We start from the raw sequence: 24,306 nt of genomic DNA on the forward strand, positions 1-24,306 counted from the left end.
TTCCAGAACATTTTTGTTACTTCAAAATGTCCCTTTTGCTTTTTGTCCTTGGTAAGTTATTTAGAAAAGGGTTGTTTCATTTTCAGATATTTGAAATTTCCTAGATATCTTACTATGTTTGATTTCTAATTTAATTGCCCTGTAGTCAGAGAATACACTTTGTATGATTTTGATCCCTTTAAATTTATTGGGACTTGCTTTGGGATCCAGTTTTGGCCTCTCTTGCTGAATACATCATATGCATTAGGAAGGAATGTGTGTTCTGTTGTCGGATGTTAGTGTTAGTTATATGAAGGTGTTAACTTATATGAAGGTGGTTGATACCCTGCTGTTCAGATCCTCTATGTTCTTAGTGACCTTTTTTTTTTTTTTTGACTAGTGCTAGTAATTGCTAAGAGAACGGTGGTAAAATCTCCAACTATGTGGAATTGCCAGGTTTTTCTTTAAATCCTGTCAGTTTTAGGTTTATGTATTTTGAGGCTCTGTAATTCAGTACATGCACATTTTATAATTACCTTTTCTGTTTGTGCCTCTTTTATTGTTATGAAATATCCCTGTTCATCTATGGTGATAATCTTTGTCTTGAAGTCTGTTTTATATAGTATTGAAATAGTTGTTCCAACCTTTTTATGTTTACTGTTTCAATAGTATATCTTTTACCATCTCTTTACTGTCTATCCACTGGTATCTATAGTTGAAGTGTTTCCTATGGGCAGCGTATAGGAGGGTCTTACTTTTTTATTCATTCTGCCAGGCTTCGCTTTTTAACTGAAATGCTTAGACCATTAGCATTTGACTAATTATTGATACGGTTGGATTTAGGTCCAAGATTTGATGTATGTTTGTATGATCTTTATTTTTTATTCCTCTGTTCTTCCTTTACTGACTTTTCTATATTATTTAGATGGTTTTGGTATTCTACTTTTAGGTGTTGTCTTTTTGATTATATTTCCTTCAGTCATCGCTCTAAGAATTACAACATGCGTATTTAATCTTTCATAGTCTCTTTTATTTATTTATTTATTTATTTTTTAAAAGATTTTATTTATTTATTTGACAGAGAGAGACACAGCGAGAGAGAGAGAGAGAGAGAGCACAAGCAGGGGGAGGGGGAGAGGGAGAAGCAAGCTTCCCGCCGAGCAGGGAGCCCGATGCGGGGCTCGATCCCAGGACCCTGGGATCATGACCTGAGCTGAAGGCAGACGCTTAACGACTGAGCCACCCAGGCGCCCCTTCATAGTCTTTTTTAAATTAATATTGCTCTTAATATAATGTTACACTTCACATAAAATTTAGAAACCTTGCAACCATGTAAGTCCCTTTTCACTTTCCCTGACCTTTCTGTTATTGTTGTCCTATGTATCTCATTGAAGTACATTAAAAAACCTACAAGACAATGTTTTTGCTTTTGTTTTGCATTCCATCATTCTATCAGTTTTAAAGAATTTAAGGGGAAAGAAGCAATCTTTTATATTTACCCAGGTATTTCTTTTGCCCTCTCTTCATTCCTGAGAATCCTTGTATCCCCCTGGTAAGTTTCTGTACAGCCTGAAGAAATTTCTTTAGCATTTTTTGTCAAGCAGATCTACTGTTACACATTTTCTTGGTTTTCCTTCATTTGAGAATCTCTTTGTTTCACCTTCATTCCTGGAAGATATGTTTGTTCGAAATAGAATTCTGGTTTGATGGTGATTTTCTCTCAGTACTTTAAACATGTGCTACAATCATCTTGCCCCTCTGGTTCGTGATGAGGAATCTACAGTCATTTCAGTCATCACTGCCCTGCATGCAATCCGTCATTTTGTCGAAAGGCTTCAAGATCTTTTCCCTTATCTTTGCTTTTCAGCAGTTTTGCTGTGATGTATCTAGGTGTGGTTTTCTTTGCGTTTATCCTGTTTGGGTAGGTTGATCTTGAGTCTATAAATGTATGTCTTTCACCAAATTTGAGAAATTTTCAGCTGTTATTTCTTCAAGAGAAAATTTTTTTTCTGCTCTGGTCCCTTTTTCCTATTCTTCTTGGACTCCAGCCACACACACTAGACCTTTTAGTATTATCCTCCCAGTCTTTGGGGCTTTTTTTTCCTTTTCATTCTTTTTCGTGTGTTCTTTAGAATGGATAATTTCTTCTGTTCTGTATTTATCACCAGCTTCACCAGTTCCTCTGTCATTTCCATTTTGTTGTTGGGCTCATTCGTGAATTTCTTTCTTCACATGTTATATTTTTCTGTTCTAAAATTCTTTTCTTAAAAAAATAGCTTCCACTTCTCTGGGAAGAATTCTGGTCTTTTGTTCATTTCAAGTGTGTTTTCCTTAACCGCATGAAACACAGTTATGATCATTATTTTCAAGTCTTTGGTAATTCCAGCATTTGAACCATCTTGTGGTTGGCACCTGTTGGTTCCCTTTTCCCTTGAGAATTGGACATGTTTTATTGACAGGTGTCTGTGTTGAGTAATTTGGGGTTGTATCCTGGACATGTGAACGACATGCGTGGAATGCAATCTACTGGAGGAGGTGGATATTTTCATTTTAGTGTGTAGTGCATCTGCTTAGATTCAGACCATAGGTTCCTCTCCGTTGTGTTTGCTAAACCTTTGCTGTGCCGGTTTCAGTCTGTTCCACACATGTGCAGTTTAGGGGTTAGGGTGAGGCTTGTGTGAGTTCATACACAGAGTTAGAGGATTAACTTTTTTGATACTCTCCCTTGTGGCATTTCATCCACATTCTCCCCGGGCTGCAGAAACGGTTTCTGTTGACGGTGTGGCCATCCACCTGGGACTGAGGTGTTCCAGGACTGGGGCTTTCCCTTGGGGCAAAGCCATACCAGGAAACCCCAACCTTGTGGTGGCTCCTCAGGTTTGAAGTCCCTGCACAAGCTGCCTGATTGTGTTTCCTTTTCAGCGTCCTTGGGCAGCTCTTTTTTGTATCTTGTTCAAAGTTTTCCCTTGTAATCGGCAGGAAGGATGGGCTGTCGTGGATTTATACGTATAGATTGTGGTAGAACTCAAACTCCAGGTGGTTAAATTGTAATCCCTGGCGGGTGAGAGTCCGAGATTGGCGCTTGACTCCTACCCCTGCTGTTGACAGTCAGCCACTTTAATACGAACCCTCGTTTCTTCATTTGGGGGGAAAAATGGGGCTATGAGAAGTGCTGACCCGTCCCCACGGTTGTGTGGGGCAAATGAGGGAATGGATGTGAATGGGCTCTGGAAACTGAAAAATTGTATTCGAGTGGTTGGCATCGCTGCCGTGTGCTTATGTGTGTGCCCGTGTGGTGTGCGTGGTTTCTGCCCAGTCACTCCAGAGCAGTGGTATCAGCCCTGGTTTTTCCTCTGCAGGCACTTCCTGGACCTCATTACTACACCTGGGGAGATCATGGCGGCATCATCATGGCCATCGCCCAGGGCATGGAAACCAATGAGCTGAAGTAAGTGTCTCTGAGGAAGCTTTTTCTCTTAACATCACACTGCTCTCCCAGAAATTTAAGTCTGTGAGTACAAGCGGATTGTCTCTCTATAGGCTCGAGATTGTTGACAGCAAATTACTGTTGACCTCAGCAAATTATTTAAACTTTCCTTATCTATAGAAGAGGAATAATGATCTGTCCTTCCTATCTCAAGGGGGTATCAGAAGGAACCAGTGATACAATTTTATTGATCTGGCAAAATACAGCTCTATATAAATATGAATTCATGATGACTAAAAAATTAACTAGAGACTTCAACTTGTCTATCTTTGCTTTGTGTGTGACATAGAAGGAGTGATAAGAAGAACAGTAAATAATATTAAATAATAATAATACCTGAGTCATAATTTCAGAATGCATCCTACTTGGTAACCAGTTGGCTTTCGCTGTTGACACATTTGCTTTCGGGATTCATACAAATGGACCTGGAAAGGACATTTGGGGTTAACTGCTTCGTTTTACAAATGAGAAAACTGAGGCTCAGCAAGGTAAAGTAAACTTGCTGAGGATGCCCCCATTTGTTAGTGACGTTAAATTACATTCTGTACTCTTTGCACATGTATTGCCCTGAAAAGCAAACATGTCGAGAGTCTGTCACCTCTGCTTGCTCAAGTCTGATGTTACCAGAACCAGTTCTTTGAGGATTTCTGTGTGAGTTAGGACCAAAGTTAATTTTGTTAACGGTAGGTCGGGGCAGACCGGCCCTCCCTTCTCCCCGTATTTGCGCTGAACCCACGAGATGTGTTCCCATAGGAGGTGGAGAGGCCTCGGTAATGGTCTTGTTTAATGCAAAGACGAAAACCTTGTCGTCCTTTGCTCCTTTTAGAAACAGGGCCAGCAGCAAGAGAGATGTGGGCGGTTTGAAAAAAGAGATCGTAGCATCTGGTTTCCCACCTGTGCTGAGTAGGTTGGCCTCAAGCAAGCCAGAGGGAGGCTAAGCACTGGCGTCTGGCTGTTCTCGGCTCTGTGTGGCGCTGGTCAGCTGCTGCTGTGGAGCCAAGAGCCGGGAGCAAGTCCTGTTTGTACACAACACTGTATCCACCTTCCCATTGGTGTGTGCTCAGATGAGGACAGTCACGAAGCCCTGTGCTTCCCACATCTCTCCTGCCATTTATTTATTTATCCATTAACTTATCAATTCCCATCTGGCACGTTTTAGCAGGCACGAATTGTGCTGGGGAGTGCGTATTGCATATCTAAAGATAAAGAGGATCTGTCCCCTCCCTCGTCAGGAGCCCATCCTCCAGGGGTAAGACACACAAGTAAACAGTGGGATGGTGGGGACTCGGCGGCGGGAGAACGCCAGCAGGGGACACAGTTTGGCTCCCTGGGCAGCATACGTGTCATTCTTCGTGTGGCCGTCCCATCGTAGAGTCAGTTTCTGAGGTTCCCTGTTTAACTTCTCTGCAGATGGCATTTGCATTCCAAGCCGGCTCCCCTGAAGTAGTTAGCATGATTCTAGTCCTCTGACACCATCTGTTGGTGCATATGTGCTCAGGGAACGCAGTGTCATTTGCTGCAGCAGCTGGAGCAAAACACGACCGGGAAGAGAAACCCGCTGCCAGAAAATCACCGTGCCCCCCTCGGATGCTTAAAAATGACTGCGGGGTTTGTGGACCGGAGGGGTTATGGGCACTGTAGCCCCCTTCTATTTCTGCAGGTTATTTGGAGGTATCCATGCGTATGGTTCAAATACAGCATTTGCAAGTAGGAAGGATATATTCCGGCCTCCTCTCGACAGGTGCATGTGTCCCAAATATCAGTCAGAGCTTGGCCTAAATCTGTGTAGCCACCTGGCATTTACGCAGTAGGTTGCTCTCAGAGATTTTTTTGCTGCTTCTCGGGCTACTCTGCTTTTGACCTGTCGCTGTGTGCTATCAGCTTCATCAGAAGACAAGCAGGAAATAATACTGCATCTAGTTCATAGCCTCCGACCACAGCGGTGACTTACTGTGATAACCGAGCATGAGTGGAGGAAGGGTTTCTGTTGCTGGGCTAGGGCTTCGGGCCCCTTCAAGTCTGGCTTCCCCGACCACAGTGATGTCTCTCCTGGAGTCTCAGTATTTATTGGCGGGCTCATTAATTGGGCCTTGATCACATATGGGCTTCTTATCATCAGTTACCTTTTCATTATATGCCTGAATTCTTCAACTCATTAGCAAGGTCTTTTGACCAGTATTTCTATTCTGTACAGGCTCGCAGGCACTTTGTAAATGTTTGATCGGTCAATAAATAGGTCATGCACACTTAGTCTTCCAAGATTGCTTATTTCTTTACTGATTTATAAAACTGGAAGGGGTGCGGAAGTGTGGCAGGTGCATGGCTCTGAGGGGACCACTCCCACCGTCCTCTGTGTAATGACAATTTCTGGAGCTCAAGTAGGAATCGGGCCCCCCCTGGATGTGTGCCCCCCAGAGGCACCAGGGCTGGCCCAGTCCACCTTCCTCTGAAATAATGTGATTTGTCAGTAGGTAGGGCCCAAGCTGGAACTTGAGCATACTTCTGTTAGACGTCATCTAAGGTCAATGACAACAAACGTTTGTTGAACACGGACAATGGACCAGACGTTGTTCTAGGTACCGAGTGTGCAAAGGTGAGTGAGGCAATCCATCAGGAGCTGCTCATGCCCCCTGTGGCTCTGTTATGTTTCTGAGCCAGCTGGAGAGAGAGGCCAGGGGAGGGCTTATTCTGAAAGGGAGCGTTCTGACCCAGAGCCTTAGGGAAGAAAGCCATGCGGGGTAACATCAGGAACTCTCATAAGAGTTTTGGTGGGGACAGAGGTTGGAACATTGCTTAAATAAAAATGAGGCTTTTGTTTTGTTTTGTTTCATTTCGGTTGTTGTTCTTCTACATTATTCATGTCTTTCTTTCCCTGATTAGCCCAGATAACGAAGAGTTGACTGTTATTTGTCTCAGCTTCTGCCTTGACTCTCCACTGAGGCTGTTACCTTTGTTGTTGCTAATTGAAATTGAGAGCAAGAGGTGGAACGCTTTGTTTTGCTCTTGTGTCTACATGTCTCAAATGAGTAAATAAGAACCCATTCTGGAGATTCACATATTCATCCGATCAGCATGCTGTCACGGTGAACCTGCTCAGGGGATGCAGGTTTTTCTCGTGTATAATCCCTGTGTCCTTCAGAAAAGGGGCTGCTGTGTTCTTGAACTTTGACCAAAAAACAAAACAAAACAAAACAAAAACCCAAACACAAGTTCTTTGGCTTGATCATGAAAGATAAGATCAATTTCCATTTCTTCGTGCTGGTTTACCTGCCAGCAAAATGCTGTCCTTGGTAGTTAATAATAGTATTTTGGACTTGCCCAACAGCGTCTTTTCCCCACGGGAGGTTTCTGATTTCGTAGGGCTTTCCCACAGAAGTCCCTCAAAGATCGTGCAGAGATTACACCCAGCAGCTGTTTTTTCAGGACCTGAGTTCTGGAGGCAGCCCCCCGGTGCGAGAATGTGGGAGATGGCAGTTAACTTGCATGCTTGATGGCAGCACCTAATGCCAGCGGTAACACTTAGTGGGACAGTTGCAGAGAGCCGCCCCCGCCTGCTACATTTCCACCCTCACTTGGTTTCTTTAGCCTTTGGGTTACAGTGGATCGGGTGTTACCACCTTTTAAACTGTTAAGAGACTCAGTAACGGGGTTGAAAAAATACAAGGCAGTTCATTTCATCTCCTTTAGCAAATGTTAATTAATGCCCCTTCTGTGTGCCAAGAAAGGTGCCAGGTGCCAGGGGCAGAAAAGTGAGTAAGTGGGTTTGTTCCTGGCACATGGCAGTCTAGTAGGATATGCTTGCAAATTCAGGCCATGAAAACAGAGTAGAGTATAAGGCAGAGGGAGCCCAGGGGGCTGTGGGAGCACAGAATGGGGGCCAGGAGAAGGAAGGATGGGGGAGAAGGAGCTTGAGCAAGCTTGGAGTGCCATTTCGGGGTTAGAAAGACCTTGGGCACAGGGTGCCCAGCATGAATCAGCATGGAAGGTATACGGCTTTAGTACCGATAGTATGCAGATTGCAGGGAGGAGGTGCTGAGACATGGGGATTGAGGTAGGTGTAGGTAGGGGCTAGGAGCTGGAGGACCGTGCTTGCTGCACTGGAGCGATCAGACTTGGCTTTTGAAGTGGTAGTGTCCCTTTAGAGTTTTCAGTAGGGGAACGACGTGGCTAGATACGGCTAGACGTGGCGTTACAGAAAGGGGGCCCTGGTAAGCTGAGGAGGATAAATTTAAAAGAAGCAAGATTGGAGGTGAGAACGGAAGCTGGGAGGTGTGGGGGCAGGATTAAGCATTTTGGGGGCAAAGGCGCAGGACTGCTCTTGACCAGCCTGGGGTGGATGGGGTGCACTGATCAGGCCCTGAAGGGCCATGGGATGGATGCATGTGGATTTGGACAAGTCGGACCGGATTGCTCTGGGCTGTGCACGGGGAGAGGTGTAGCAGGAATCTACGCATATCCCATCATCTGCTCTGGCCTTCCACCAGCCCCTGCACGCATTTTCTCTTGATTACTGTGATGGAAGATCTTCCAGTCTTTGCTTGGACGGTTTGAGTGATGGGGAGTGGCCAGATCAGAAGGGGCTTTCGTTTCACTTTGGGACGGTTTGTTGATCGTTTCTTCATTCCCTCACTCTGTTTATCTATTTATTCCTTTATGAAGGAAAGTCCTCAAGTCAGAGAGAGCCTGAATTCTCTTCTCTCTGGTTTCTGGTTAGGGGGCTTGGTTCTGCTCCCAGGACACACAGACACAGGGTGTTTCCTCCTTCACCTGAACACCTTGCAGGTATCTGAGCCACGTGCCCCCCAATCCCTCCCGCGTGTCTCCCATTCCGTGGCAAATGGCTCCACTTCCTTTCCTCCGATGCCATGGGATCCCAACTCTCCACCACCTGGGTGTCCTTTAGGCCTACCTCCCCATGTCAGTGCTTTTAACATGTGGGGCCCAGGTCTGACCCCAGCATACAGGGATTAATACTGATATGGCTCGGGACGTTCGGTTTTACTCTTTTGACAGCCTCCCTACTTTTTAGCTTCTACTGAATTATTTTAAAAAAATTGAGGTATCCATTTGCACACCATGAGATGCTCAGGTTGTAAATACACCACTTTAATCATTTCTGGAGGGTGCTTGTCAAGATGCAGAGAATTTCCATCACCCCAGAGAATACCTACGTGCCCCCTCCCCGCCAATACCACCGCCCCTACCCTACCCCAGTTAGAGGCAACTGATGGTCTGATTATATTTTTACCACTGTAGCTTAGTTCTGCCTATTACAGAATTTCCTGCGTTTGTATTTGGCTTCTTTTACTCAGCATATTTTTGAGATTCTATCTCTGCTGTGACTTATATCAGTAGCTCAAGTTCAGTTTAACTACTAAACGTAGAGATCCTTTTTTTCTTATGAATTTTATTAAAGACCAGATTTTCTCCATCCTGTATCTGAGCAGGTGGGTTTTTGAAACAACATGTGGAACTTCATTCTTATTTTTGCTTCTCCTTTTGATGTAATAAAAGGGTTTTGAACCCTGTTTTGGCATTAATTGCATTATCGGTACAATTAGCCTTGTCTGCTTTGCAGATCTGATAGATTGACCTTCCATATTGTTATTCATATCCTTGACGAAGGCGTTGAGCGGTGAGGTCACACGATATGTCAGCAATGAGCACGCTTGGGACTTACTTGACCAACAGTGCATCTTATCTAGCTGTGTGGCCCACAAAGATCCTTATGAAAAAAAGAAATGTTTTGTATTATTACCCTATTCTTCAAATCCAGGATCACCACGAGAAAAGGAAAACTGGATTCGTTTGTTGTGACTTGTATGTGAAACCATGTGAATCCCATCCCTGACTGACTTCCTTCTGTTCTAAGACCCATCAGATCAGCTGTTACCATTCTTGAAACCACCTTTTCTTCTTTAGGGAAATAAAGCTATTCTTCCTCCTCTGGGCTTTGAGAGATCTCTGTCTGTTCTCCAGGATTCTTTCTGAGATTCTTAGAAGGAACTCTGCAATCGTATTTTTAAGTCTTTCCATTCCCTAGAACGTGCACTCTTTTGCGCTTATTTTCTTTTAATGTCACTGATTTTTTTTCCTGCCTTGTCCAGTTTGAAGATGATTCTTCTTGATAAAGATACAACCAAAACAGAAATTGAGTGGTTCTGACTTTTTTTTTCTTGTTGTTACTATTTAAACCATTGACCGTCAGAAGGATGATCCTTTCTAGTTCTTTATAGAATTTTTTGCTAATTCTTTGTAGAATTTACCAGGCAACCATCCCACCATCCCGGTGACCCACTAATCTACCACTTATTTTTATAATTTGACTCACTTTGAATTTAAGTTGTTTGGCCACTGTTCCTACAGATCACTTGCTGTAAGAATAGCAGATCACTGCTGCTCTTGACTTTTTTGCCTTTGGTTATAAGACTCTTTCCTCATCACGAACATGCTGTTTAAAAATCTGAGTTCATCAAGGACCTTTCTGGACAGCTAGCCACATGGTAGAGTCTTCAGTTGAGTATCTGTCAACACTTCTTTTACTTAGTGCATCTGTGGTTATATTTATGTTATGTTACATTTATTCTATTAAATGACCTTCCTATCCTCCTGAGAGTTTCTGATCATGGGGTTTATGTCTGTATTTTTATCTGGACGTTTTGAATCCTCCATTCCTAAAGGTTGGGGTCTTTTGTGATTGGAGGAGCACAGAGATGACTTGGGTTTGTTTTCTTGCAAGGTTCTTGTTATTTTCACATCATCAAAACAAGTCCTCCTCTAGGGATCAGAACTTGGTCCAGAGTAGATGATCCCCCAGACTGTTGCAGTGGTAATGTGACCTGCCCCTTCCCCGAAATTCTGAAAAAGCATCATTTTCTAAATGCACAGTTTATGCTTGAATACATGGCTGTGCTTGGCCATGCACCTGCTTCTTTGTCTCATTCAAGTGTCCTCCCAGAGTCCTCTGGGAACCTCTCAAGAAATGGGATGCTTCAATTCCTAAGGTTATCTGGGGTTTGAGGATCTCTTAAAATTGAATTAACTAAGCAATGTGAAAATAGATGGACTTCCAGCATTATCACAGAGCAGATGGATGGCTCCCATCTGCCTGGATAATGGACCGATGCTGCTGGAATAAGGCAAGCAAACTAGTTCACTTATCCCCAGATCTGTTTCAAAATTAGCTTCAACCAAAAGTGTTTCAACCAGAGGAGAATTTGTCCTCTTTGGGAGATCTCTGGAGGCGTCACTTAGTCCTCCCTGACATTCATTACTTATGTTGCCTTGTAGCGGCCGCCCCCCAACCCACCCATTTGAACCTGCAGCCTCTTGCAGAAGTATCCATTTTAGTAATCTCACCAGGGAGGAAGTATTTGGATCGCATGATGTCGTGAAAAGATTTATGTCAAGGATGAGGATGCTGAGGGAGTCAAACTAAAATCTCAACAATAGGGGAAAGGTGAAAGAAAGACGTTGTGTGTCGTTAGGATTTCAGACCAAACCTAGAGCTCCGTGGAAGCTCTCACTGAGCAGTTTCTCAGGCTGAACACGTCGCCAGCGTACTGGGTGATGAAGCAAGTGTTAGGCAGATTTTCCCCTTCTCCTCCCCTTCAATACAAAAGATAATTTAAAATCAGCACAATTATTTTCAGTGCTGATTTTTTTCAAGAGCTTGCTTTCTTGTTCTGAGGTAGTCTTCCTTGGAGAGTTCTCTCTGCACATATTTTTTCCTCCAACTTCAAAATCTGTCAGACCACAGGAAAAAGGTACAAGAATTGTGTAAAGAACACATATAAGTTCACTCAGAATCAGCAGTTGTTAACATTCTGCCAATTTGCTTTACTTCTGTCAGTTATGTGTTCATCCTGTCTGCCTGTCTTTCCATCTGTCTATCCTTCTTTGCCGAGTCATTGGAAACAAAGTTGCAGCCATCTTGCCCCTTCACAGCTAAATACTGAAAACATGTATCTCCAATAAATAAATTTCCTAAGCAATCAGAATGCCATTATCACGCCTAAGAAAATTTACAGGAGCTCAGTGTCCCTTATCCACTGTATTTATATTTATATACTGACAGCTGCTTCCCCCCACCCAATCCAGGATTCAGTCAAGGTTTACGCATTGCATGTGGTCGTTAACACCTCTTTAGTCTCTTTGTAACAAGCCTTCTGCCTTCTTTTGTTGGTTTAAGTTTTTCGCGGCCTCACTTTTGCTTTGGAAGAATCCAGACCAGTTGCCATGTAGAATGTCGCCCATGCTGGATTGTCTGGATGTACAGAATAGCACGTAGACGATGTAATATCCGCAGGGCTTTCTGCAGGAGGCCTGTAACATTAGATTGTGCCATTTTTCGTGGTGCTGAGTCTGGTGGAGGCTGTGACTCCAGTCCACTGTAGAGTTGCATTTCCCCATTTGTAGTGAATGAGTCATCTGTGGGTTGGTCGTTTTAGACCATGTGAACACCCCCGGTCCCCAGCACTCCTTCCACCCAGTGGTTTTAGCATCCAGTGATCATGTCGCCTGGTTCATTACTAGATTGTGGGTGATGGATGGTCATTTTTCTCATGCTGTCGTCGTTTTCAACATATATCAGGTAGCATTGTAATATAAGAAGAACATTTCCCTCCTTCCCTTTTCTGTCCCTTTTTGGATCATTCAGAGACCCTTACCCTATTTTTATTTAGTGTATAATCTGTTACCATCATTTTTCTTTTTATGTTCAGATTGTCCCAAACTGACCAGCTGGAGCTCCATCGAGCTGGCTGCCGTGTCCTTTTGCACCCATCAGATTAGTCCCTGAGCCCTTCCTTGCTTTCTGGTACAACACTGAATGTTCTCTGCCTCAGCCATTTCTCCAAGGAGTCCTGGCTCCCCTCCCTAGTGAATGTTATCTGGAAACCAAGCCTTTGCCCTAGAGACTCTAACCGCAAGGATCCTCTTCCTCGTTTTTGGACAGATACAGCACCAACGAAGGGGAGACCTGGAAAACGTTCATCTTCTCCGAGAGGCCAGTGTTTGTGTATGGACTCCTCACGGAGCCCGGCGAGAAGAGCACTGTCTTCACCATCTTTGGCTCCAACAAAGAGAATGTCCACAATTGGCTGATCCTTCAGGTCAATGCCACGGATGCCTTGGGTAAGCCGCTGCCTCCTTGGCACCTAAGCATCAGCTTAGGTCCTCTGTAGCTCGGAGAGTGTAGCCGCGCAAGGAGGTGCACATGTATGCAGTGAGTGACTGGGACGTGCGAAGAGAGTTACTCAGGCCACTCTTGGGAGGACCTTGTGTTATCTTGTGCCCTCATTCCCTGCACAATCACTGGTACACTGTAAGCTTAGGTATACATGTGTTTAGCATGTGAGTAAATGAAAACTGTTCTTCCCAGTCAGCGGTTCTGGTTTGACAGATCAAGTGAGTGACTCCCATGTGAATGGCCAGGTACCAGACGATGCAGGGTCCTCCCAGGTGTCTGGGATCTCCTCTGCGTCCGCTAGGGTAGGCACAGGACTTACAAGGAAGCAGGGAGAGGTGCGACTCCGCATCTTCCTTCCTCCCCTGTTCCCCCTCCCGCGCCACCCCCTCCCCGCCCCCCGCAGCCCTGCTCTTTCCTCCTCCTCCTCCCGCCTGGGCGCAATCCTTCCAGCTGACCGAAATGACCCCTCTGCTCCCCAGTCACTTTCCGCTGATTGAAATCCTTTCCCTGTTTCAGGATCGAATGCACTTGGCTGCTAATATCCCCACCAGAGGACCTCCCCGTCTTCTCTGTGTCCAGAGCATAAGCATACTCCTCACGCCCTGAATTCTGCATTTGTGTCTGTCACCCTGTTTGTATCATTCCCCATCAACTAGGTTATAAGGTCCTCGGAAATAAGAACCTGTCCCGTGCATGTGTATTTTCCACCCACTGGACAGCCAGAGAGCTTAACAGTCAGGGTTTAATAAGTACTTGCTGATAGGAATGGCGACGAGCTGACAGCTTTTCATCAGTTTTAGGCAGCATGTAATCCGATGGAAGACACGTCTATAAAGAAGACATAGAGTACCAGTGTAGACATAGGCATATGTTGGAATTCCTGTAGAAACCACTCTACTTAAATTCCAAGTGAACATGGAGCGATCATCCAGGCTGTTCTGCCGTTTCTCAGCCTCCTTCCCTGAAGATTCTGTACCTTCCAAGTAGTGACCGTGAATTGTCTATTGCTCTCTTGGGCTGTTGCTTCCAGGCGTGCCCACCCTGCCCAGGAAGCAGGTGGGAAGCAGGTGGGAAACCATACTCCTGAAGGCTACCATCTATCTATCCAGGATCCAGCCTGACCCGAACTCCCTGGGCTATAAACCCCTCTGATACCTACTTCTGGAGGGAACTGCAGAATCTGCTAAATTATTTCAGAAGTTTTAGATGGTGCCAAAGGTGGCTTGCTTCTTTCCAGCTTTCTCAGAGATGAGCATCTGTGTTTCAGGAGGTACCATGTCCATTGACGTGGGTGCCTCCCGGCGTCACAGCAAGCTGATTAGAGGCTTGGGATAGCTGCAGAGGCCCGTGTGCCTGCCGAGCAGCAGCAGGGTGTGCTGGACGCGGGTGCTCGGGCCCGGGGCTGGGGAAGACGGGAAAGCCTGCGTGCGCAGGTCTCCCTCAAATGCTTCCTGCTGTGTTTCCTTTTCCCCAGGGGTTCCCTGCACAGAGAACGACTACAAGCTCTGGTCGCCATCTGATGAGCGGGGCAACGAGTGTTTGCTAGGACACAAGACCGTTTTCAAACGGAGGACACCCCACGCCACGTGCTTTAACGGAGAAGACTTTGACAGGCCGGTGGTCGTATCCAACTGCTCCTGTACGCGAGAGGACTACGAATGGTTGGTTCTTCTTCAGTTCCCTGGGGGCTGGGTTGTGTCTTCCTCAGCCAGCAGCGTGGCCCACAAGACTAGGGCACAGTCCCTTCCCCTGAGCAAAAGAAGGCAGATCAAAGGAAGTCACTAGGTATTAAGAATTTTTTTTTATGTGCTAGGCACCTTCTGCCTAGTTTATTCCATTTCGTTCTTACAGCTACGAAATGAGGGAGAGGTGTCACACCCTAGGGAAGCTGCAGTAGCTGATTTAGGAAGAGATCACCCTGGGATTTACTTCTATGAGGGCAGCTTCAAGATTCCATTGTAGGTCACGCTCCTTTTCCTTAGGGAGCCCTATGCTACAGAAACGAGGGAGTGTCAGCCCATATATATATATTTGTATGTTCCTCCATCCTGAAGCAGAGTACCCAAGGCATGGCTGAGAAAGGGGGAAGCAGAAGAAGCCACAGGCGCACAAATAATGTGGCTGGAGAGGGAAAGCTGCAACACATCTTGGAGGAGGAATGGGTGCTTTTATTGTGATTATTGGCAGGAAGGAGGAGACTGATGTGCTTCTGGCAAATCGGGAAGTTTTGGGAGGCTGTGCTGTTTGAGATGGGGCTTAAGGAAGTACCTGAATCTGTGGACAGGAGCAGTCTGAGATGTGGCTGCCGTGGGGAAGGGTGGAGACGGGGAAGGCATTGGAGTTTTGGCTCGGATGCCTTGGAGGTATAAAGTGAGGCCAGTGAGTGCAGCTGAGGCTGATCCGGGAGGGTGGAGACAGAAAGGGTACGGGCCTTATTCTGTAAGCAGGCGGGGGTCTTTGAAGGCTTTTGAGGAGAGTCGATAATCAGAACAGAGTTTAGCCTTAGAAGAGGATTCTAGCTGGAAAGCGCATAGGATCTCTGAGCCCCGAGGCAGTCCTTTGAGTCTGTAATCCCGCATGAAATCACCCCAGGCGAGGCGGGTCATCGGTAGAGCATGGGTATCAAACTAAGCACGTAACTCATTTCTCAGTAGTTGCCAGGCCCCTAAAACCTAAAGTTTGCTTTGGGAAGCCACACTTATCTTGACAAAAGCCAGAAGCCTCTGATATATGCTAGTCCAGGGGTTGGACCAGGGCCACGGAGTAAACGCTTTCGGCTTTGCCGGCCGTATGGTCTCTGTGGGCAGCTCCACGACTGCTCACGGTAGCATGGAAGGAGCTGTAGGTGGCGAATGGGGACATGGCTGTGGCCCCATAAAGCTTTTTTTGCGAGAACAGCTAACCAGGCTTAGCTAGCTCCTGCCCTAGACCAGTGCTTCTGGATCCCGGGTGTGCGTGGGCATCACCTGGGATCTTGTGGAAATGCCGGCTCTGATTCTCTAGTTCTAGCCAGGCTCCGGCTGATCCCGGGGCTGCTTATCTGTAAAACCATCTTTTTGAAAAATTCCTACAAATTGCTAAATGTGGATTATGACACAATCAACAACACAAACCACTTAGCCCTGGACCTGTTAATACTTCTCGTGGAGAAGGTGTTAAGTAAGTATTCATTGGACTGAATAGAGTAAATGAAGCCTTTTGAGTAGAGCACATCAATGTGGAAAATTCCTTTGAATTAGAGTTTAAGTTTTGGTCAGGGCTTCGGGAATTAGCTAGGGCAGTTGCCTCATCTTGGGGTTGTTGAATGCAGTCCGGACAAGTCATGCAGTGAAGGGCAGAGTTGGGACTAGACCTCGCTTCCCTGCTTCCTGCTCTGGGGCTCTGCCCTTGGAGATGGGTGTTTTGGCAGAGATATGTGGCCCTCAAATTGTGAAAGGTCTCGTGGACCAAAGCACTGTGTCCCGAAGTGCAGGATGAGACACCCAAGGTAATTTTAGGTTGTACATGGACATGATCTTAAATAACATTGAATCTTTAATTTTAAAAAAAGGTTATTCTTTTAAATTTCCTTTTTAATTCTTCTAATCACATCAAGGAGAGAGGATCACTGGTTGCTAGTAACTTTTTACATTTCCTAATCCCCTTTTTTTTTAAGATTTTATTTATTTTAGAGAGAGCGAGCATGAGTAGGAGGGGCAGAGAGAGAGAGAGAGGGAGAGGGAGAGAATCTCAAGCAGACTCTGTGCTGAGCACGGAGCCCGATGTAGGGCTCGATCCCAGGACCCTGAGATCATGACCTGAGCCAAAACCAAGAGTCAGATGCCTAACCAACTGTACCACCGAGGCGCCCCCATTTCCTAATCCCTACTTTAAAAAAAATTTTTTTTTAAAAGATTTTATTAATTTATTTGACACAGAGAGAGAGAGAGCACAAGCAGGGGGAGCAGCAGGCAGAGGGAGAAGCAGGCTCCCTGCTGAGCAGGGATCCCGATGGGGGACTTGATCCCAGGACCCTGGGATCATGACCTGAGCTGAAGGCAGATGCTTAACCATCTGAGCCACCTAGGCACCCCCATTTCCTAATCCCCATTTCCTAATCCCTCTTAACAAAGACCAGGCAGACCCAGAGTCTTTGGGTAGGGAACTGGATCCAGCTAAAAAATTTAATATTATTTTGTTTTTTGGTATAATGATTTATATTGTTTTTGTCTTATTTTTGGCATGTGATCATGGTTTTCAATCATGGCTCAGATGTAAAGTTTCTTTTGAAAATGTGTTAATGTAAAAAGGTGAATATTCTTTAAAGGGACGTATTAAGTAACTTACATTAAAGCGGTAGGCGCTGTGGGAGAAGTCACAAGGTTTGGTACTGACATGCCCCAAGTATGTAAACCAACGGCCCTAACGAACCCCATTTGCCTTTTTAGTGACTTCGGCTTCAAGATGAGTGAAGATTTGTTCTTAGAGGTTTGTGTTCCGGATCCTGAGTTTTCTGGGAAGTCCTACTCTCCTCCCGTGCCTTGCCCTGTGGGCTCTACTTATAGGAGAACAAGAGGGTATGTCTCACACCAGTCACCATAGCCGGGACACGAGGGGTCTGCGCTGGGCTTGAGAGCAGAGAGGACCACCTGGGTTCCTTTCATACTCCCAAGTGCTTGGATTCCAAGCTAGCAGGTCTCAGGGAGCTTGGGCAATATTTAGAATTAGGATGTTTACAGACTCTTCTACCCTCAGTGAGAAAAACGCAAATCTGTGAGCTTCTCTGCAGCTCTAGCTTTGTGTTAAGTCATAAACTTCAGCAAGGACGTGTCTTCACAGGAGTTTGTTGGAGAGCTGTATGTAAACTTTTGCCCAGGACAGCTTCCCAACTGGGTGGGCTGCCCAGTGTAACTCTAAGCAGGACCAATTCAGAACGATTACATGTCGTCTTGTCCTATAGGGAGATGAATAGATGAACACTGTTGTCCGTGGATAGGAAATATATTTCCAATTATGGAGACTTAATGACTATTCCTGATTGTGTCTAATCTCTTGCTCTTGGGGTGGGGGGCGGTGACAGCTATCGGAAGATTTCTGGGGACACTTGTAGTGGAGGAGACGTTGAAACACGACTGGAAGGAGAACTGGTCCCGTGTCCCTTGGCAGGTAAGAGGTGGTTTCTTGCCTTTGAGTTCTTGAAATACTCACCACAGCATCCTCACCGTCTCACAGAGGTCTAGTCTCATGGCTCTTCTAGCTTAGTGGAGGAAAGACATGGAAATTACAAGCATCACAGAGCTCCTCTTTTCCCCTAAGCTTGGTATCCAAACCAAATTTATTTATAGCCTTATGCTTTTGTAGGAATGGAAAGTATTTTTTGAGAGAAACCCCTTTTGTTCATTGAAAAGTGTTTATTCTGGATCTCTTGTATCCTAGGGATGGGTGAAGGGGGGGAGGCTTTTATGTGTTCCTCGATCGTTAGTCAGAGTTGAATACAGAGAGACTTGCGTCTTTTGGGGATGTAGCTAAGTGGTCTATCTTAACTTTTATAATAATAAGTATAATGAATACTTGAATGGAATTTCACACATTTTAATGTACTTTTCCATGTGTCGTCGTTTTAATCCTTATCACTACCCAGTGGAGCAGATCCTGTCGTAAGCTCCATTTAAAAAAAAAAAATAAAGAAGCATGTTCAGAGAAGAGGGTTAATCCACCTATTTAAGGTCACACACCTGGTAAGTGACAGAGCTCAGATTCAGACTCTTCAGCCTCATGCTCTTCCTCGGATATTGCCCAAGTGGCAAATGAGTGTCATTGCCATCACTTTAGGGGATCATTATGCATGCTCATTAGGAAAAACTTCTCTGGAGTGAGTGTATGCGCTGTAAAGGGAGAGTGTGGTCCAGACATGCTTTAAGTTGAGTGAGTGGTGTGTGGTATTTGCAATCTAGTCTCGAAATGATGATACTCTCGCAAATAGTTAATCTCTTAGCATCTTTCCCTTCCTGCTCTGTCTCTAGTACTTACTCGTGCAGAGCTTCCTTATTCCCTGTGAGCCCTTCCTCCTGCTCTGACCTCTCGGTGAAGGTGAATGGTTGGCGTGCACTCGCATCCGTGGCCGTGGTGTCTGATGAACAGCCATCAGCGCCCGCTGGATCGCAAGAAGCGCGTGGGCCTCCCCCGGCGGGGCAGAACACCCCCCTTGTTCGCTTGCTGCTTGCCAGTGTGCCCCGGTGTTTTTCATGCTAAGCTCATTAGTTCTTTAATTTAATCTTCCATCATTACCAGAGTAATTAACATCCCTCACTGTGGAGACTTCAAAAGAACACAGCTTCAGCAGATTCCCGCAAATGAGCAGATAATATTCAAATACGCTCCTCACAAGAGCTGTTACTGATGAGGGTTTGGGTGAGTAGGGTTTGAGTGATTGCTCTTAAGACATGCTTTTGTAATAAACATTTCTGGAGATAATTCAGTGAGGGACAAAACTGTTTAAAGCCATCTAAACCGGTAGGAAAGCTATTTTCTTTTTTTTTTTTTTTTAAGATTTTATTTATTTATCTGACAGAGAGAGACGCAGCGAGAGAGGGAACACAAGCAGGGGGAGTGGGAGAGGGAGAAGCAGGCTTCCCGCGGAGCAGGGAGCCTGAGGCGGGCTCGATCCCAGGACTCTGGGATCATGACCTGAGCTGAAGGCAGACGCTAACGCCTGAGCCACCCAGGTGCTATCTTCTTTTCTGAGAGGAGAAAAATAGAACAGGGAACAAAGTGGAAAAATCACATTTGTCATGTAGGCCACCTCCTAAATGTAAAAAAAAAAAAAATATGTGGCACAGAAGCCAAGGGTATACCACGAAAGGAAAGGAAGCTTTCCTAGAGCTGACGGGAACTATAGCATCTTTGCAAAGAGGAGGTCGTCCGGGCATCTTGGAAGGATTTTTAAAAATGAAGTCATCCTCCTTCCTTTATGATTACTATAATAACACAGAGTCCAGGCGGTGCTCAGGTATGGCTGGGATTGGCCAAGAATTCTGTTCCGTTCCTAAGTTAAGTTTTGAACATGGAAATGCAGAACGTTCCTCTCTACCTAATCCTAAGGCAAGTCTTTCTGGACCCAGGCTCTGCTGTAAAGGCATTAGTTGGTTAGAAGAAAAACTGAAGCCACAGAATGGGGTTTGCGGACGTTAGAGACGTGGGTGGGAGGCTTGCTGTGAGTGTAACCTCCGTGGCTCTCCGTGGCAGCTTCGATGAGAGTCCTTGGTTTCTGGGTCATTTACAGGCTCGGCAGGTTTCATCTTAACGATCCCCTTCACTGGGAAGTGCGGTGGGAAGCTTTTCTTGAAAACCAGAGGAAGAGATCGGTTACCATGTGGTGGTGACTTAGATACTTTTGAAGTGCAGTGAGACCAAAGGAAGAGAAGGCAAACTTACCTTTATTAAAAACTGTAGGTCGAGGGGTGCCTGGGTAGCTCAGTCGTAAAGCATCTGCCTTCGGCTCGGGTCATGATCCCGGGGTCCTGGGATCGAGCCCCACATCAGGCTCCCTGCTCGGCAGGAAGCCTGCTTCTCCCTCTCCTGCTCCCCTTGCTTGTGTTCCCTCTCTCGCTGTGTCTCTGTCAAAAAAATAAATAAAATCGTAAACAAAACAAAACAAAACCTGTAGGTTGATTTATTTTTGGGGTGCATTATCTGTGTGGGAGCCCTTGTAACACGGGTAGCTGTTGCGTGTGAACTCACTGAATGAGGGGAATGGGGGCGAGAGAGAGAAACGGTCACTGTGTGGGCGTGCAATAGAGGGGATCAGGTCCCACATGCAGCCTGCCGTCAAAGTGGTCGCGTTAGACATGGATGCAGGTGTGTTGTGCATCACTGTAGAAGGATCTGCATGTTTTCCATGCTGTTCCCTAAGCAGAAGAGAGGGAGCACCAGCTCTTCTAGTTACTCGTTGTCTGACGTGAGTCAGTCAGTCTTCTTAAGCACTCAGGGCCTCTATTTCTGTGTCTTAAAAAAAGGACAGCATTAGCCTCTCTATCCCAAGAGGCAGCATTGTGTAGGGGGTAAAACACAGATTCTGGATCCAGGCTGCCCGAGTTCAAGCCTTGGTCCTGCCACTTACTAGTCGTGTGACCTCGAGTGCGTTAACCTCTCTGCTGTCCGTTTTCTCATTTGTAAAATTGAGTTCACAGTGGTCCTTCCACGATGCAGTCATTATACCAGTGAACAGTGCCTGGTATGTAGTATGGACATTGTACAGGGCTTGTCAAGAAGAAATAGGACCTTTGCGATGATTTTGTTGGGAAACATTTTGTAAGTGTTCAGGGACAAATGTACTGTTACTGTGTTGAAACTCTAATAGGTTGATGTAATTGCTGTATGTCATTGTGAATAATATTGGATGGGTGAGCAAACAGATTAGCTACAAGTCTTCAGTGACTCAGGGTCTCTCCTCAACATGATTATGGTGCCATGTGATGCAGTCATGTGACGAGGGAGAGCATGCCGAGTGGGGTAACTATTTTGTCATGTGTGACTAAAGACTTCTGGGCCGAGCTCAGAAGCGTGGATGTTGGAGCATGACTGGGGCCTCTAAATTAAAAAAAAAACAAAACGATTATAACAAGTAAGACAGTTTGCAGACGAGAAAACAGATTTATAGGAGTTGAAGTAACTTGCCCCTCAAGGCAGAAATGGGATTCCACTTTTCACACCTTCTCAGTCTTGACTCCGTTGCTCTTCCACTTGATCTGCGCCATGAGGTTTATGTGTGAGCAGAAAAAAGGCCAGACATGCTAGGACTCCTCAGCATCCCCCTCGTCCACCCGCTCTGTTGTTTGTCTGTGTCTGTGCAGAGGAGAACGAATTCATCCTGTATGCCATGCGGAAGTCCATCCACCGCTATGACCTGGCCTCGGGAGCCACCGAGCAGTTGCCCCTCACGGGGCTACGGGCCGCAGTGGCCCTGGACTTTGACTATGAGCACAACTGCTTGTATTGGTCTGACCTGGCCTTGGACACCATCCAGGTACGTCAACCCTCGGTCTGCTCGTGGGGGCCATGCCTTGTGACTGCCCAATCCTGATAAGCTTCCTTCAGGACGGCCTAGGGAAATGGGTATTAGACATTTTAAGTCGTAACTCCTCTCAGGGCTGATGGATGAAACCTTGCATTCTTCTGTTTTGGTATTTTCTTGCCCTGCCCACCTCTGTCCTCGTAGGAAGGACTAAGGGAGCCCCAACTCTGCCATCTTACTTGTAAGTGAGACTTCCCTTTTCCTGCTGGGAAGATTTGAGGACTAAGAGTATAGGATGATGAGTTACTATCACACCAGCTGCCTCTGAGGCGACCTTCTTCCCGAGCCATGATACAGGAACACTTGACGTACCCGCAGTTCACGTAATTACCCACTTCAGCTATTCGGAACACAGCCAAGAACCAGCAAGTGAACTATAAAGATCCCCACACGGGCCAGATAGATAGCCATAGACTCAAGCTCATGCATTTTAAAGGAGAGCTATTTGATCTTTATTCATTGCCTATTTAATCCTTTTTAGAAAAGCAATTCCAACAAGTTTTATCCGGACTTCCAACCCAGCAGAAATGTTACAGTGCCTGGGTTTCCGAGGGGCTGGGGCTGGGGGACGCCAGCGACCGCTCAGTGTAGCTTGTCCCAGGGACAGCACCTGACGGCCAGGAGCTTCCCAAGGGAGGAGAGCCTAGAAAAGCCGACTCAAGAACTTAAAAATAACAGCAGTCTGGTTTCATTTATTTCAAAAGCAAACAGACTCATGCTTCTAAGTAATCTCCGACCTCATTATTGGGATACAGCGTTGTTCAGTTACCAGCGTTCATAAGGATGATGCCGAGTAATATCAATGATTAAGTTCTGTGTAGCTCTAGAGTCTCCTTGAAACAGGAAGCCGTTAATACATTTTAGAAAAGCTTTGTTAAAAACCGGCTTCGCCCATGTGGAACGTTTACTGATAGAAGACATCTCATCCCTTGCCGGTCAAAGCCCGTGGAGTAAAGGGTTGCCATCCACGGGACTTGAGCTGGCACGAGGTCATTCGCGTACTCACAGCCTTTTTTCCCACCCTCTCTTCAGCGCCTCTGTTTGAATGGGAGTACAGGGCAAGAGGTGATCATCAATTCTGGCCTGGAGACCGTAGAAGCCTTGGCTTTTGAACCCCTCAGCCAATTACTTTACTGGGTGGACTCTGGCTTTAAAAAGATCGAGGTATGTGTATCCCTTGCTGTCCTTAATTAAGCATGCAGGGGGAGCACCTGGGCTTCGAGCCAGGTTTGACACAGGGGGCGGAGCCAGTGTGTCCGACTTCTCTGGAAATTCTTTGAGAATTCCAGAGAATGGACCAGCGGAGCCTCCGGGAAAGGAAGAAAAGGGGGATAGTTTCAGAATTCATGCTCATTGTCCTGAAGGTCCCACGTGAGAACAGGATGCCTGAACCCGTCAGAGATTTCATTAAGATGCCCCGAACGGTTCTATTTTGGCTAGCTGAGGCGTGTGGTGGTAACAATAATGATAATTATATAATACCATAGCATTAGTATAGTGCTGTATTGTCAGTGCTCTAGTATTATTGGAGTTGATTAGAGTAATTAAGACAATATCATGATCATGATTATGATTATTGATGACAACGAGCACTTATTCTGTGCCAAGCCCAGTTGGAAGCACTTTGCTCGAATTATTGGATTCAGTTCTCATGACAACCCTGTTAACAGTGCTCTTATTTGCCCACTTTACTTATCTGCACCTCAGCGACCTAAGGCCACATGAGGGTAAGAAAGGGCCCCTCCAACACCAAAGTCATGGTCTCATAGGCACACTCACCTCCCAGAAGTCAAGGCTGAGGCCCTGGCTCATTGTCTCCGCCCCACTTTGTACCAACTACGGGGGGACACGGCGTGTGGGTCACGTGGAAAGCTCAGCAGCGGCAGGGAGTCCCCATCGGGAGAAGTCACCAAGACGAAAGTCCCAAAGTCGAGCGCCAGACCTGGGTTCAGTCTTCATTCTGGTAGCTTAAGTGCCTCGGGCGAGTTTCTTATCCCCTGAAGCTTCAGTTTCCAGTGTCTGTGAGACAGAATTGATCCACCCCGTCGTCGGACGGGTGCTCTTTCTTGCATGGTGCCTGCCAGGTATGCTTTGAGGCCGTGAGGATACAGCAGTAGGTGAGACACACAAGTTCCTGTTCTGAGAGAGAGGAGATGTGAGTGGAGGAAGCAAACCACTGAAGACATACGTCTATCAGCTCTGTCAGCGATGAGTCCTAGAGGGCCTGTCCAATGGGGCAGTGTGATCGTGTGACTGCGGAGGGGGCAGGAAGGCCTTGAGGATGTGGCGCCCGAGCCGAGCCCTGAGGAGGGGGTAGTGTCCACCTCAGAGTGTGGCTGGGGGAAGCGAGTGAGAAGACGCACAATGCCTCACACGCACGGAGTGGGGCATCGGTGGTCTTGTTATTACCGTGCCTCTCCCTTCTTTAACTGTGTGTGGTCAGCGCTTTGCCAGGTGCTGGAGGAATGCCGTAAAGCGTAAGTGTCCACACCGCGCAGGTATTGTTTGTGCGAAATGGTAAGATGAGTCACTGGCAAGAACTGTAGATGCTCGTTGAGGAAGGCAGGTCAGAGGAGTTAGCTGAGGAGCTGGGCCTGG

General features: G+C 46.1%; 1 protein-coding gene across 2 annotated transcripts in view; it reads left to right on the forward strand.

Moving 5' to 3' along the window:
* Positions 1–24,306, forward strand: part of LOC102735382 (sortilin-related receptor) — a 118,937-nt gene that overhangs the window by 54,502 nt on the left and 40,129 nt on the right. For both annotated transcript variants that reach the window (XM_081799267.1, XM_081799266.1), the window contains exons 12-18: positions 3,339–3,427; positions 12,423–12,601; positions 14,131–14,317; positions 17,084–17,212; positions 17,716–17,801; positions 21,488–21,660; positions 22,741–22,872. In XM_081799267.1, coding sequence (XP_081655393.1) covers positions 3,339–3,427; positions 12,423–12,601; positions 14,131–14,317; positions 17,084–17,212; positions 17,716–17,801; positions 21,488–21,660; positions 22,741–22,872 — 975 coding nt within the window. The remainder of the gene's footprint in view (positions 1–3,338; positions 3,428–12,422; positions 12,602–14,130; positions 14,318–17,083; positions 17,213–17,715; positions 17,802–21,487; positions 21,661–22,740; positions 22,873–24,306) is intronic.

Source organism: Leptonychotes weddellii, chromosome 11, assembly GCF_054177405.1.
Source record: "Leptonychotes weddellii isolate Sample4059 chromosome 11, ASM5417740v2, whole genome shotgun sequence".
Lineage (NCBI taxonomy): Eukaryota > Metazoa > Chordata > Mammalia > Carnivora > Phocidae > Leptonychotes > Leptonychotes weddellii.